Here is a 14,986-nt window from a genome sequence, read left to right on the forward strand (position 1 = left end):
AATTATCATCTTTTGGGGTTTACTTCACAATTTTGTTCCAAGGTGCTCATAATCCTTCAGCTCAAACCTTCTTCCTAGTCCCATCTATGCTATTTATGCCTGCATCAGCCACAACTAGATCCTCTCCCTTCCATTCCCAGTACTTCCTCGGCCCAAAGGAGATGTTCTAAATCCTGGTATGGAACAGGCAGCACAACTTTTGGAACTCGGTAAATAGACACAAAATGCTGGAGTAACTCAATGGGTCAGGCAGCATCTCTGGAGAAAAGGAATAGGTGGCGTTTCGAGTCAAGACCCCACTTCAGACTCAGGAATTCGGTCCTTGTAGAGAACTGCTTATTCCATTAGCTGTGCTTTTCTTCCCCTCCCTCTTGATGAACTTTCATTCTCGGCTCAGTGGTAGTATTTTTGAGGAAGTACAGCATTTTTAGAGTAACTGCCTTTCAACCATTGTAGCAAACTGAAGGCACTCTGCTGTCTTTGATGGATCTTGTATAAGTATCTAGGTCTAAAGGCATCGTTTTAAGATAAGAGGAAGAAGGTTTAAAGATAATCTGAGTGGTAACTTTTTCACTAGGTCTTAAGGCATAGTTTTAAGATGAGAGGAAGGGGGTTTAAAGAGGATTTGAGCTGTAACTTTTTCGCATGGAGTGGTTGGCATCTGCAATGATGTAGTAGAGGCAGGAACACTAATAACATTTACGAGACATCTAGAGAGGTACTTGAATGATCAGGGCATGGAGGGATATGGGATTAATACAGTCAAGTGGGATTAGTACAAATAGGCATGACGGTTGGCATAGATGCAGTGGGCTGTTTCTCTGCTCTACAACTTTATGGAAAAATACCATGCACAATTCTGAGAAGAGCAAAGAACTTCCCATTGTTCCCCAGACTTATACTTCAACCAATTAATCTCAAAATGCAGCAAATCTTTGATTTACGTACTAAATTTATGAATTTTTACTATAATGCCATTGACCCTCTGGGGTGTGTGACTTTGATGTCTGGTCCAATTTTGCTGCAACAAAAAGTGCGCCAATCCCATCATTTACGAATACACAGCACCAAAATTCCCAAAATACTTTTTAGTGTAACAAAATGTTTTCTAGGGGCACATTACCTTTGCAAATTGGGTAGTAATTTTCAATTAATTGTTCACTGTCGTATTGCTGTTCATGGGACCTTGTGTTCAATTTGTGTAAGAAAACTGCAGATGCTGGTTTAAACCGAAGATAGACACAAAAAGCTGGAGTAACAGTGGGACATGCAGAATCTCTGGAGAGAAGGAAAGGGTGATGTTTCGGGGTCAAGACCCTTCTTCAGACTGGTTAGGGATAAGGGAAACAAGAGATATGGACGGTGATGTGGAGAGATAAAGAACAATGAATGAAAGATATGCAAAAAGGTAACGATGATAAAGGAAACAGGTATTGTAAGATGTTTGTGGGGTGAAAATGTGAAGCTAGTGCGACTTGGGTGGGGGAGGGATAGAGAGAGAGGGAATGCGGGGGCTACCTGAAGTGAGAGAAATCAATATTCATATCACTGGGCTGTAAGCTGCCCAAGTGAAATATGAGATGCTGTTCCTCCAATTTGCGTTTAGCCTCACTCTGGCATGGGTGTAGAAGCAGTCTGATGCAGTCATCAATGTAACTGAGATAGAGTTCGGGGATAGGGCCAGTGTACGCTTAGAACAGGGATTGTTCAACGTATTTTACAAAGAGGCAGGCAAAGGCAGTTAGGCAGCGGTTCACTTGAACCTCCTCCAACCTCATCTACTGTATCCGTTGTTCAAAATGTAGACTCTTAAACATCTGTGCGACCAAACGCAGACTGGGAGATCGTTTTGTGGAACACCTTCGCTCGGCCCGCGTGAACCAACCTGATCTCCCGGTTGTTGGACACTTTAATTCTCCTTCCCATTCCTACACAGACCTTTCTGTTCTTGGTGTCCGCCATTGTCAGAGTGAGGCTGAACGCAAATTGGAAGAACAGCATCCCATATTTCGCTTGTGCAGTTTACAGCCCAACTAGCTTCTCATTTTCACCCTGCAAACAACTTACAATGGCCTGTTTCCTTTATCATCGGTACATTTTTACATATCTTTCATTCATTGTTCTTTATCTCTCCACATCACCGTCTATATCTCTCGTTTCCCTTATACACTAGCCAGCCTGAAGTAGGGTCTTGACTCGAAACGAAGAGGAGAGAGAGTTAGAAACATCTGTGTTTCATTAAAGAATGAATCACAAAGGAAAACGTAAAGCAAGAGAACAAGTACCACAGTATGCAGAGGTGTTCAGAAGCAAATAAAGAAAATCAGATGGTGAGTTTGTGCACCAGGAATGTTGCTAAAACTCACTGATGAAGTTGAGAGTTTAGATATATTTGACACAAATAGAATGAAATAGAATGAAAGGACTTAAGGAATAAGTATGAGGTTTTTTCCCGACAGCAAGAAAATTGCTCTGCCTTTTTTTTTTTAACTTCACTAATTATCAGCATTAAATACACATGGATTTCTTCATTTTAACTCTGGTGTCCCTGTAAGTTTCTGTTACATTTACTGTCTGCTATAAGGTTACATTAAGATTTCTTATATTTCTGTCTCAGTATTGTACTGAAATGATGGTAGTTGTTAGCAAGCAAGTTGCTCCAGAGTTTGTTATCCTAGAGTAAAACAACGATTATTAACTTCTGATTATTGATTATTAACATTGAGCACTATTGCTCTGAAAAGATACAAAATCTCTCAACATTTATTTTGTAATCTCTTGGCAATATTTTCATGATTTGCATATTTTAGTTAGACCAGTTAATATCAAAAAGGAAAGTCACATTGTGCACCCTCAGAAGTCTCTTCAAAGGACGATTTCCTCTGTGCTTTTTATAGTTTAATGCCTGTTCTGTGTTGAGTGAAACTTCATTTGAAAAATGTGGTTAGAGCCACAGAACTTTCTTTAGTTTAATGAATTGTTATCCAGTAGTTTAGTTCATGACTTTAAATATAGTAAACTGCAAGTGCAACTTGGATGATTACCATGATGTCCATGTCAATAGTGCGCATGTGAACTTAAGATTAAGGTAACTGTTGAATTAATATATAAGGATTCTCTGCCCTTTAATATCCAAAACACATAATTTGGACACTTTTAAATATGTTAAACAATATAGATTTTTATGGTTGCAATAGTAGTGAAACTTCACTGCCATCATTATCCAATGGGATTGGCATTATATTTGGAGTTTCCACATGTGTGCAATTTAACAGAGAAATTCTGAAGTTAGTATTGGTGTTTTGGAGATATTTGGAGGCTTCTCCATCATTATCTTAGGAAATAAGTGATCCTATGAGAATTGCGGGTACCTACAAATTAGTAAATATTCTACCCTAAGGATTCATGCATGAAGTGTGTGATTTAACCAGGATGGTAAGCCATAGTTACTGCTGAAAGAAAACCTTTCTGGCCCATTCAATAAAAAAGGATATGGATTATATTTCATTCAGATAATACCTCAAATATTATAGATCTTAAGGTAATATTTTTAATGGTCGTTTATGGTATTTGACCTTCAATCTAATCTTGTTTGCATGTTTCAATTTTTATTTCTGCACTCTGTAAAATGCTTGAGATAATGGCAATATTGCTATTTCCTTTCTTGTTTGCTGTCTGAGAATTCTTCAGTACTATTTTGCCGGCTTCATATCACTGTGCGTAGATGTTGTGGAATTGATAGCTGATAGCAAGGGGATTCCCTACCACTGCAGTTGCCAGGTTTCTGTGGGGTAACTATTTTTGAGAGTGCTTGCAAACACGTTAGCTTTGTTGCTGACTGCAAATTTCAGGCCAGCAGCAAAGTAAATGTACTTACCAGTTTATTGTCAAGAATGTCCAAAGAGAACAATAAGGAATAGCAAACATTGTAGTAAATATACTGCAAAAAAGTACTCCATGATTAATATTGATATTGAAGATGAAAGTTTCTTATCAGATCCTTTTACATGCTTATTTAAGTTTCTTTGTGTTGATTGGGAACAGAACATTGGATGAAAGATTTTATCCACACCTTCCGGGTCTGCAATATTAACTAGTTATAACGCATAGTGAGCTCAGCTATGTCAGTGTAGGCAAGGAGATATGCCTGGTTTATACAGTTCATTATCAAGTAATATAGTGCATTTATTCCTAGCCACAAATTAAGTACCATGTAAACAAAATATTGTGGAAAAAACAAAAAGTTAAAATACAAATCAATGTTTGTGCAGCTTTCTACTTATTAGATTCAATTTTGCCCCTTGTGACTTTCTTCTTGAAATCTCATGCCGTAGTCAAAAGTGTTCAATTATAATACTGTCCAAATTTGACACGTCCTATATGATGAGCCTGTTTTAATTCTTGCAAGTTGTACAACATAAGTAATTTTCTAGTTCTGAAATCAAGCGTTTTGCTTTATGTTCACTGTACCTTAAAAGGGCACATTCATAAGATGTTAAAATATAACTAATATTTACAATATGATTTATTGCAAAAGTACTGAATCTACAACATAACTCATAATATATTAAAAGTTAATTGAGTCTGCATCTTAGCAATAGATATATACATATGCCTGATGTTTCGTTGTGTCTTTATAAAATAAGCTATACATAAATGCCATTTATCTAGTATTAAGAAATTCTCTATTAAATATTCATTGTAGATTCGCTGATTTGATACTTTTCTTAAATGATCTGATATTTTCACTTGCTGTGTGAATCACTACAATTACGTGAGCTGTTTTTCTTTTATCTTTGTTTCTGCCATTGACGTTACACTCTTAACACACCAGATCAATGGAGACATTAAAAAACTGCAGATGCTGATATTTTGAGCTAAAATGAAAGCGCTGGAGGAATTCAATGGGTTAGGCAACATCTGTGGAGGGAATGGACGGATGAGGTTTCGTGTCAGCACCCTTCTACACACTGAGGAGGGTCTCGGCCCTAGTCGCCACCAGTCCATTCCCTCCAAAGATGCTGCCTGACTTGCTGAGTTCCTCAAGCATTTTGTGCTCAATCTCGGTCAATGGAGTAATAGTCTAAAAATAAGTTGGACAGTATGTAATTAATTGAGTCTGTACATTTCTAAAATTTGTCTACCAGTTGAAATCAGTTAGTACATAATCCAGATACTTGGTCAGTGTATATTTTAAAATTAGCTGTGTAGCAACATATAATGGTGGTAATTGATCTGCAGCTATTGGTTGTTTTCAGTGTATGAATATTGCTCACTTTAGCTCATTTTAAAAGTGGAAACTGTACTAGGTAGTAATATTTTGCTGAAGTCAATTTAGATATGAAAGTTATTTTATGGCGCACTAATACATCAGAGTTTTGAGATGCACATTTCCAGTTTCTCCTACAATTTAGCCCGAATGCTTCTCAGAATTTCTTGTACGAATGTCATAAATTTACTTCTAGAGTACCATTTCTGTATGACAGACATCCTTCCCAACATTGTGGAGCCATTTTATTATTTAAGATACCAATATAAATTAATTACTGAAGTTCTGCACACTATTCTGCAACAATTATTGAACTTTGAGGTTTAAATTAATATGTAATAAAGATGTTAAATATTGGGTGTTTTAAAGAGTAAATGGTGAAAAATGCATCACAGCGAGACAAAGATGTTAGATGATATTTAAGAAAATGCAAGAGGGATTAACAACGATGTGGAATATACTGTCTAAAAAAAATAGTGGCAACAGATTCAAAAGTAGCGATGCGAAATAAATTGAGTGTGCTTGAAATTAGAAAAATTGCACTTTAATGTAGGTGAAAGAGTGATGGAACTAAGTGAATCAATCTTTACGTCTGTGCTGTTCAGCTGCGTGATCTGATCTGATCGTGAGCAGACTGAGCTGATCGTGCCTGTAAATCGTCATTCAATAGGGAACCACTGCCTGTCTGCTCTCCTCTATACAGCACATCACCACAGCCATATTTGTGGAGTGCAGTGTGGAACAGCACAACACACTGAAGACTGGAGTCCAGCATATCATACATCTGGTCCGTCAGCTTTATGTCATTCATTCATTAGAATGGATTGCTGACTTTAATTAAAAAAGACAATTATTTCTCATTCTGTTGCATATATGTGCTTTAATTCATTGAAATTTATTGTTTTAACTAAATGTATTGACTTTTATTTCATTATTTTTAAATAGTTTTTTTTTTTACAACACATTGTTTTTTGAGCATCTGTAAATATCAGTCATTTTAAAGAGATGGATACCTCTACTCGCAGTAGGTTCTCAAAAGGCTGCCAAACAATGCTGGCTTCAGGCCCTCTGGATCTGCTAGCTGAGAGTTAGATACTACTTACGGCCTGCTCTGCAACAGGAATGGCCGGCAGTGGAGGCCTCCAGCATAGCCCATTCCATGTGTGTCAGAGTCGGCAAGTGCAGGCCTGCATTAGTGTTGCTAGGTTAGTTGCATTGTGTATAAATTCAGCCCATTGTTGGGCAGTATGAGTACTGATTGTTTTCTAAATGAACAGTGAACAACCGAAAGATGAACGCACATTTGTGGCAAGACCCAGTCTGAGTATGCAGTGCAGTCACTGGAATTGTATAGCCAAATGATGTGCTCAATGTTTTGGTGCTGCCAACATACATTTGAGCTCCAGACTCAAGCTAACATTTCTTGACCTGACACTTTGTTATGCATCTATACTATACCATTAGTCAACCTCTACACCCTAGCTTTTCTCAGATATGCTAAATCAGCAGACAATTACTGTTCCGCAGATGAACAAGAGAAATAAGTTGAGGGAAACAGTTGGTCATGCTTCAACAAGAGGGCACAGAAGGGGTAAAGAACCTTTGGTAAGAGACCAAATCTGCCCGAGTTGCACGATGAAGATGCAATATTAGAGCCTTATCAAGGAACAAAATGCAAGATAATTTGCACTTCAATAGGAGCCGTTTCACTGAAATGTTCCACCTGTTGAGGTGCTCCCTTAACTTATTTCTATATTCCATCTGCAGACCAAAGCAATTGTCATCTAATGCACCATATCTGAGAAAAGCTAGGTTGTACAGAAACCTTCCTGTTGTTGGATGCATATCAAATTTGAGTTTTAGAACAGGTACGACATTGAAGTTGTACATGTTTTGTACATGGTTGGTGCTGGCCTTCTTGACATTGCATGCATGCTTTCTAGCAGATCTATCATTTCACTACTCATTTCGTTGTGCACTTCCACCAGTTTTTTTTTGCCCTCACCCTTCAGAATAATCATGGTCTTTTGATGTGGTACTCATGTATGACCTTGGCCGTCTTTGCACTGGCAACAATGCTATCCTTATCCCTGCTCTCTTATAACTTATGCCTGTAATTCATGGCAAACAGAAATTATGATTGTGTCCATATCTGAGCTAATGAGTTATGTTGTGATCATACCACCTTCTTTTCATGTTCTACTATCAAGATCTGCATAACCTAGTTTTTAAGCTATCTGAATGGAAAGAGGCAAGGAAGTGGCCTTGTGAGGACTATAAAAAACATGCATACTAACAACAGCTGCATTTGGAAATCAAAAAGATTCCAGGCTAAAGCATGCTTGAGGAAAATGATTACGTAAGAGTATTCCACCCCACTGCTGGCTATGGCCATTCTAAAGATGACCATTGCTATCTCCTCAGTGGAGTAAGATGATGCAGCCACACCTGTCATCATTGTGATCTGGTTTTGCACCATCTTGTTAGAGAGAAGTTTATCAGGTAATTTGAGCTATGTACCTGCAATGATAGAACAGCCAGCAATGTTCACATGGGTGAGAGGTCTGCAGTAATGTAAACATGATGGTGCAGTGGGCCACATGACTAAGGTAGGTATTCTGTCATTGGAGTTTGATGGCAAGTGATTGATGGTGATGTGATATATTAAGCAGTCTGAAGCTAGTTCAGCTGCTGTAGAATTTAATGTTCAAAAATGCATTGTTGGCCATGAGCATACTGCATTTAATTTCTAGCAACATGGCAGTCATATCCTCAGGACTTGCTTTATGGCATTAATCACCATAGCTCTTGTCCCAGTGCCTCTGAGTATGAGATATGAAGGCCTCTTAGCCCATCACGAGTAGAGGAGACTTCTCCGACATACCTTCTCTGCTTGAATGCCATTATATTATTGGAAGAGCGGAGTCCACCATTTCCATTTGCTAATTTTCAATGTCCTCGCAGATTAAAATTCCAGAATGTCTGTCAGCACCCATAGGAGACCCATTCAAACATTAGCTTTAAGAAGTGTGAAATAGTATTTAAATAATGTATGTTAGTATTAATGTGTGCAAGGCTCTTATGAAATCGGGCCACTTACTGGGGCAATAATCAATAGGTCCAACGGATTTGAGCCATTCTAGTCGTTCTTGTTCATTCTTTGATGTTACCCTATATTAATGTGTTTTCCTTTCCTTGATTGTTTTTTTCAATTCATTTGTGTTCTTTAAAATATTGATATCATTTCCTAGAATTTTATAGACAATAGACAATAGGTGCAGGAGGAGGCCATTCGGCCCTTCGAGCCAGCACCACCATTCAATGTGATCATGGCTGATCATTCTCAATCAGTACCCCGTTCCTGCCTTCTCCCAATACCCCCTGACTCCGTTATCCTCAAGAGCTCTATCTAGCTCTCTCTTGAATGCATTCAGAGAATTGGCCTCCACTGCCTTCTGAGGCAGAGAATTCCACAGATTCACAACCCCCTGACTGAAAAAGTTTTTCCTCATCTCAGTTCTAAATGGCCTACCCCTTATTCTTAAACTGTGGCCCCTTGTTCTGGACTCCCCCAACATTGGGAACATGTTTCCTGCCTCTAACGTGTCCAACCCATTAATAATCTTATACGTTTTATTTAATTTAGGTGTGTTGAACACTGTACGACAACAGCCGGTTGTATATCAACTTATAATGTGATCCAGCAACGAGGTGCCTGTTGCTACATCGCATTCAAAGGCGATGTATGACTGGCTGATGTAACTTGAAAATGAAGGTATCACAAAATGCTGTAGTAACTCAGCGGGTCAGGTAGCATCTCAGGAGAGAAGGAATGGGTGACTTTTTGGATCGAGACCCTTCTTCAGACTGATGTCAGGGGAGGGGGCGGGACAAAGATAGGATGTAGTGGGAGACAGGAAGACAGTGGGAGAACTGGGAAGGGGGAGGGGAAAGGGAGGGACAGAGGAACTATTTGAAGTTAGAGAAATCCATGTTCATACCACTGGGGTGTAAGCTGCCCAAGCGAAATATGAAATGCTGTTCCTACATAACTTGAAAATGACTTTTCATTTTGTTGAGTTGCTGACTGTCTTACCGTGGAAATAAATCTGTGGAATTCTCTGCCTCAGAAGGCAGTGGAGGCCAATTCTCTGAATGCATTCAAGAGAGAGCTGGATAGAGCTCTTAAGGATAGCGGAGTCAGGGGGTATGGGGAGAAGGCAGGTACGGGGTACTGATTGAGAATGATCAGCCATGATCACATTGAATGGTGGTGCTGGCTCGAAGGGCCGAATGGCCTACTCCTGCACCTATTACCTATTCAAGATATTGGATCTTGGGACACAAATCAAAAATATAATGTTCCAATTATATAATGCTGTAAGCTTTTTTCTTACATATTTGCTTGTTTATAAGGTAATGGAATCCTAAACTTTATAAACTTTTATAATGGTTAAATATGTTGTCTATTTTCTTCCTCTTTATTTGAACTAGTGTACTGCATACCTTCATGTTAATGTACATCAAAAAGTCTTGTCAGATTTCTTGCAAAACCATTTTTTAATTTTTCTTATTTACATTTTTTCAAGTTTATTGTAATAATGCCCATTGTGCCTATCTGTTCATTAAAGCATTTGAAGCTGTAGACTGGCCTTTTATGATTCCAACTTTGAAATTTATGTTTGAATTTCTTTTCATTAAAAACAATAAGTTGCACTTAACTTTTGCTATTAGATAAATTGTACAGAATAATTGACTTAAGGGATTCAATTTGTACCTTAAATCCAGAAGTGTGTTTTGGACACCTATACTAATCTAACAAACATCAACCAATCTCAGTCTTAAAACTTTCAACTATCTAAGCCTATCTGCAAAGAGAGTTGTCGATTTCTACCACCCTTTTGTGTGCAAAAGTGTTCCCTGAGTTAATTTGTGTCATTGTAAAAAACAGTGAGTGCTGCTGCACCACAATGGAGAGGATATATATTTTGAACATCACTTGAAGATCTTCAAGCATTAGCAGTCACAACTAGTTGCCTCTGTGCACCCAATTGATAACACTGGTGTATTTTCCACCCCCTTTTTCAACTTGCTGAGGCATTTCTACCAACTTTCCAAGCACTTCTATTTCTGCACTACTTGCTTTGAAAGTAAGATGTTTGATCAGAATGTACTCCAGATATGTGGTGCTCAATGTGACAAGCATAATCCTAGTTGTCCCTTTGCAAGATATTAACAAACAGTGTCTGTACATGTGAGAAAGTCTCCCAATTTTAATGAAAACCATTTTATCTTTTAAAATGAACACCAGACAATGTATTGTTTTGCAGTGAAAATGTTTTGTTGTTCCTTTTTCATTTTGTATAAGATGCCTTCCTTCCTAATATGCTGCCATAATTGAATATTTATGTAATTACACACACAAGCAGAACATAATAAAGTTTCAAAGTCCCAAATTGGGTGATAAGTTTCATTTTCACATACTTTTGTGAAAATATATTTGAAGTTCTGGTCTCTGTGGTCATAATGTGATTTTACCAAGTTTTAACTGTACAACAGTAGATTAAAAAAATATGAGAAACATGGCTGAAGTCTTTTAATGAGATCACATCTGTCAATTATCTTTTATCAGAATATCCAGATTGGGGCACAACTTTATTGTATTTCATACTGCCACTTTAATATGTTTTAACACAATGTTATTATTCTTCCCAGTTTTTGGCCATTCTGATTTTGTTCTTAGTCCCCCCCCCCCAAATTTGTGTTATTTTCTTCCTAATGATACTCCTGTGCCCTCCCACCTCGATATTGATTGATCCAATAGTGTAAAAAGGCTAGGATTTCTGGCAATTGAGGCCGAGTGCATCAAAGATAAGGCGATGATCAGTTTTTTAATGTATTAGCATATCTGGCATTTGTTCTCCCGAGTTAACACTCCTTCCCAATATAAAATCACAAACAGATGGAAGTACTCAGCAGGGCCAGTAGCGTCTATGGGGAGAGAAACAGAGTTCAGGTTTCAGGTCGAGCAGCTCAATATTGTGCTCACTTGAAATGTTTTGTAAATGGAATGCAAGGATTATATTTAAGCTCCAAAATCAGTGCGAAAATAAATGTAGAATATGTTAAAATGTATGTCACAGCACCATCTCCAACAATATCACATTAAACATAAAACATTCCTTTTGATCTCTTTTGATTAGTGAACATAATAGCAGTAGCCTCATAACCTCTTGAAAGAAATGTGCTGATTCCAATTGCTTTTAATCCTCTTACATGACAAAAACACTTTGTTACTAAAGTGTTTTCAATTGAATTAAAGAATATCTAGGTTTTTATTTTAAAACTATTCTTACCATTAAAATTTGAATTTCCTAAATTTCTCAAAATCTGTAAAACGGTGGGAGAATGTTCATAATGGGGATGGTGGTTGAAAAATTATAGTAATGGAATATTAAAAATATGTAACTGAAATATTGTAACAATTCTCACCAGAATAAGTTTGGAGGCAAACCAATTTTAATATTAACATTTGAAGATGAACTTGTATTAATGTCTGGAGCGCAGTAAAGAAATGCATCAATTGTGTTAGAACAGCTTTTCTGTGCTAGCCCCACACCTATTCAAATTATAACCTCAAAGTTCATTATGTTTGAAAATGTTTTTGTATACCTGAATATATTAACAAACAAAATTGCACGTGTGGGAATTTGAAATTAAAAAATTGAAATTTCTCAAAAGATTCATCAGGTCAGGCAGCATCTGTGGAGAATTAAAATGCCAAGTTGATGTCTTTATATATCAGTGTATTGCACATCATTAATTTATCCTTTAAATCTTATGTACATTTTACCATTTGTAATTGATATGCTTTTGAATATCTGTTGTACTTAGATTTGTATTTACATTTCATGTAAATTACTCAAACACAATTGCTCAAAATGTTTCTGCACCATGTCATTTGTTGCACCTCAGTTTGTCAATTTATTTAAAGATAAGCTTTTCACTTTGAAAATTCCTCCAATTTGTGCGTTAAAAAATCTTGAATATGTGTTAGCCAGAAATCGTTATAAATGCCCTTTGAATCTAAACACTTGAATCACCTCAAATTAACACACCTTATTGGACAGCGAGTCTGTTGGAAACCATCGTCATAATACACCAACTGTATAAATGCTAAACATTAATTTTACCACCTCAATAAACTGTTACATTTTCATTCAGCTTGGAAAATGGGACTTTATTTTATCTGGCCCTCGATTCTTTTTGAAAACAAATGTACTGAAGAGCTTGCTTGCATACGTTTAGGACTTATCACCTCAGTAAGTTTTTTTAAAAGCTATTAGATTTTAAACAAACTTCATAAGTGACTTCCTCTCATCAGACACTGGGTTCCTTTCGAAAATGGGCATGCTGGGAGCTGTCCGTGTGTCCCGTCTTCAGAAATCAGGTAGGGACCTTCATTCTCCAAGAACACCAACATTCATTTAAAAATTGTCTTGAGGTATGTGATTTTAGTTAAAGAACATTCAAAATTGAAGTATTTTTACCATGTTGTAATAGAGATTTGACAGAAAACAAAAGCATCCGTGACTTGATAGATTACTGCAGCAGCTTCTTGAAGTAACTGCATTAGACCAAACAATTGGAAATTTGAGAAAATATAGAGTACGGAACTTAGTATTTCTGTTCTACAGCAGAGGGCTATTTATGGGAATGGTTAAGCTAACATTTTACGCTGTTTATATTTAATCATTTGCATCCATCATTTGCATTTGGTTGTATGTTAAAGGTGTTACCTCATATCTATTACATCACAAACAGTTGCCTGTAAATTTCAGACAATTTTAGATTAAGTTGATGTAAAATCAGCAACATAAGAGCAGTTGTTTTTCTAGCCTGATCTAACTGTTAAAATTCAATATGGCTGTTTCCACCATGTTGTATTTTGGTGTTACTCCAATGGCATTAACTTTAAATTGTAACAAATTTAGAGCATTAAAAAGGAATATAAACTATATTCTCCCATTCAGGGAACATTTTTCTTTAAGTGTAATTGTGATATTTTTAGCTGTTACTGTAGCTGGAACACAGTTTACTCACTAATTTGAGCCTGTTGAATTGCTTTCAAATGTGTTTTGTTTTATTGGAATTACTAACATGTATCATTGATTTAGGCTTTCATTTATACTTTGGGTGACATTCTCAAAATACCACGTGGATCGGGAGAAAAAATCTTGATACATAGTGCACTTGCTTTTGATCCCTCACATGTGCCTGTTGTTGATAAAGGATGTGACATCTAGAATGCTGTAGATAAGTGAGCAGATTGTACAGTGCCCTCCAAAATGTTTGGGACAAAGACCCATCATTTATTTATTTGCCTCTGTACTCCACAATTTGAGATTTGTAACAGGAAAAAATCACATGTGGTTAAAGTGCACATTGTCAGATTTTAATAAAGGGTATTTTTGTACATTTTGGTTTCACCATGTAGAAACTACAGCAGTGTTTATACATTGACCCCCCATTTCAGGGCACCATAATGTTTGGGACACAGCAATCTCATGTAAATGAAAGTAGTCATGTTTAGTATTTTGTTGCATATCCTTTGCATGCAATGACTGCTTGAAGTCTGCGATTCATGGACATCACCAGTTGCTGGGTGTCTTCTCTGGTAATGCTCTTCCAGGCCTGCATTGCAGCCATCTTTAGCTTATGCTTGTTTTGGGGGCTAGTCCCCTTCAGTTTTCTCTTCAGCATATAAAAGGCATGCTTCATTGGGTTCAGATCGAGTGATTGGCTTGGCCACTCAAGAATTGACAATTTTTTAGCTTTGAAAAACTCCTTTGATGCTTTAGCAGTATGTTTGGGATCATTGTCTTACTGTAGAATGAACCGCCAGCCAATGAGGTTTGAGGCATTTGTTTGAACTTGAGCAGAAAGGATGTGCCTTTACACTTCAGAATTCATTATGCTACCACCATTCTCCGTGGATTGTCACCTTGCCGTGGTGGAGAAGCTTGTGGGGTCCTGAGATCCTGAGAGCGATGCCGTCTGGAGCTATGCCCCTGGTAGGGTCACCCATGGCGGTAAGGTCGAGCGTGAGGTCCCTGACAAAGAGCAATCCAACCAAGACCTCAACGGTGAAACAGACGGAGGATGATGGCTGACTTTAGTGGAGCGTCACAACGGCTGGGAAGGCGGATGACGGCTGCAGTGGCCAGGTGCAATAGACGGGAAGGTAGACGTTCCCGCTCCCACATGTCTCGGGCAGATGGGGCTCGTCATCCTGGGAAGGCAGTCCATCTAGGAGAGGGAATACTCCGATCTAAAAACCTCCACTGCCTTGTGGCCATATCCAGTCATGGAAAAGGCTCCAGGAGTAAACCTCAAGAAAAATCCTTAGTCGGAGTCCATAAGGCAGTTCGTCGTTGTCTACAACCTCGTTCTGGCAGCTCCTGCGACGGCGCTGGTGCGAAACTAATGGCTCTGCTGTTCGTTTGGATCGATCAGCGACGTGGAGAGGGGGGACGTGCTGCATGGGCAAAAGCTTGTCCTTCATATGACATCGCCCAGGCCTGCATCCGACCACACATCGACGCTGCTCTAGCCATGGTTTGGAGCAAGCAGCCAACAACCAGGATGCGTCACCCATGGTCAGCCATGACCGAAGGGGGCCTTAGAGACTACCATCAGCAGTTGTATGATCAATGA

The 14,986-nt window shown here is 38.1% G+C and overlaps 1 protein-coding gene across 5 annotated transcripts in view; it reads left to right on the forward strand.

Annotated features, from left to right (window-relative positions):
- Positions 1-14,986, forward strand: part of cnot2 (CCR4-NOT transcription complex, subunit 2) — a 107,660-nt gene that overhangs the window by 73,618 nt on the left and 19,056 nt on the right. For 4 of the 5 annotated variants that reach the window (XM_078417330.1, XM_078417326.1, XM_078417328.1 and 1 more), the window contains one exon: positions 12,654-12,719. The exons of the other annotated variant lie outside the window; for it this stretch is intronic. In XM_078417330.1, the coding sequence (XP_078273456.1) occupies positions 12,654-12,719 (66 nt within the window). The remainder of the gene's footprint in view (positions 1-12,653; positions 12,720-14,986) is intronic. 5 annotated transcript variants of the gene reach the window in all.

Source organism: Rhinoraja longicauda, chromosome 20, assembly GCF_053455715.1.
Source record: "Rhinoraja longicauda isolate Sanriku21f chromosome 20, sRhiLon1.1, whole genome shotgun sequence".
Lineage (NCBI taxonomy): Eukaryota > Metazoa > Chordata > Chondrichthyes > Rajiformes > Arhynchobatidae > Rhinoraja > Rhinoraja longicauda.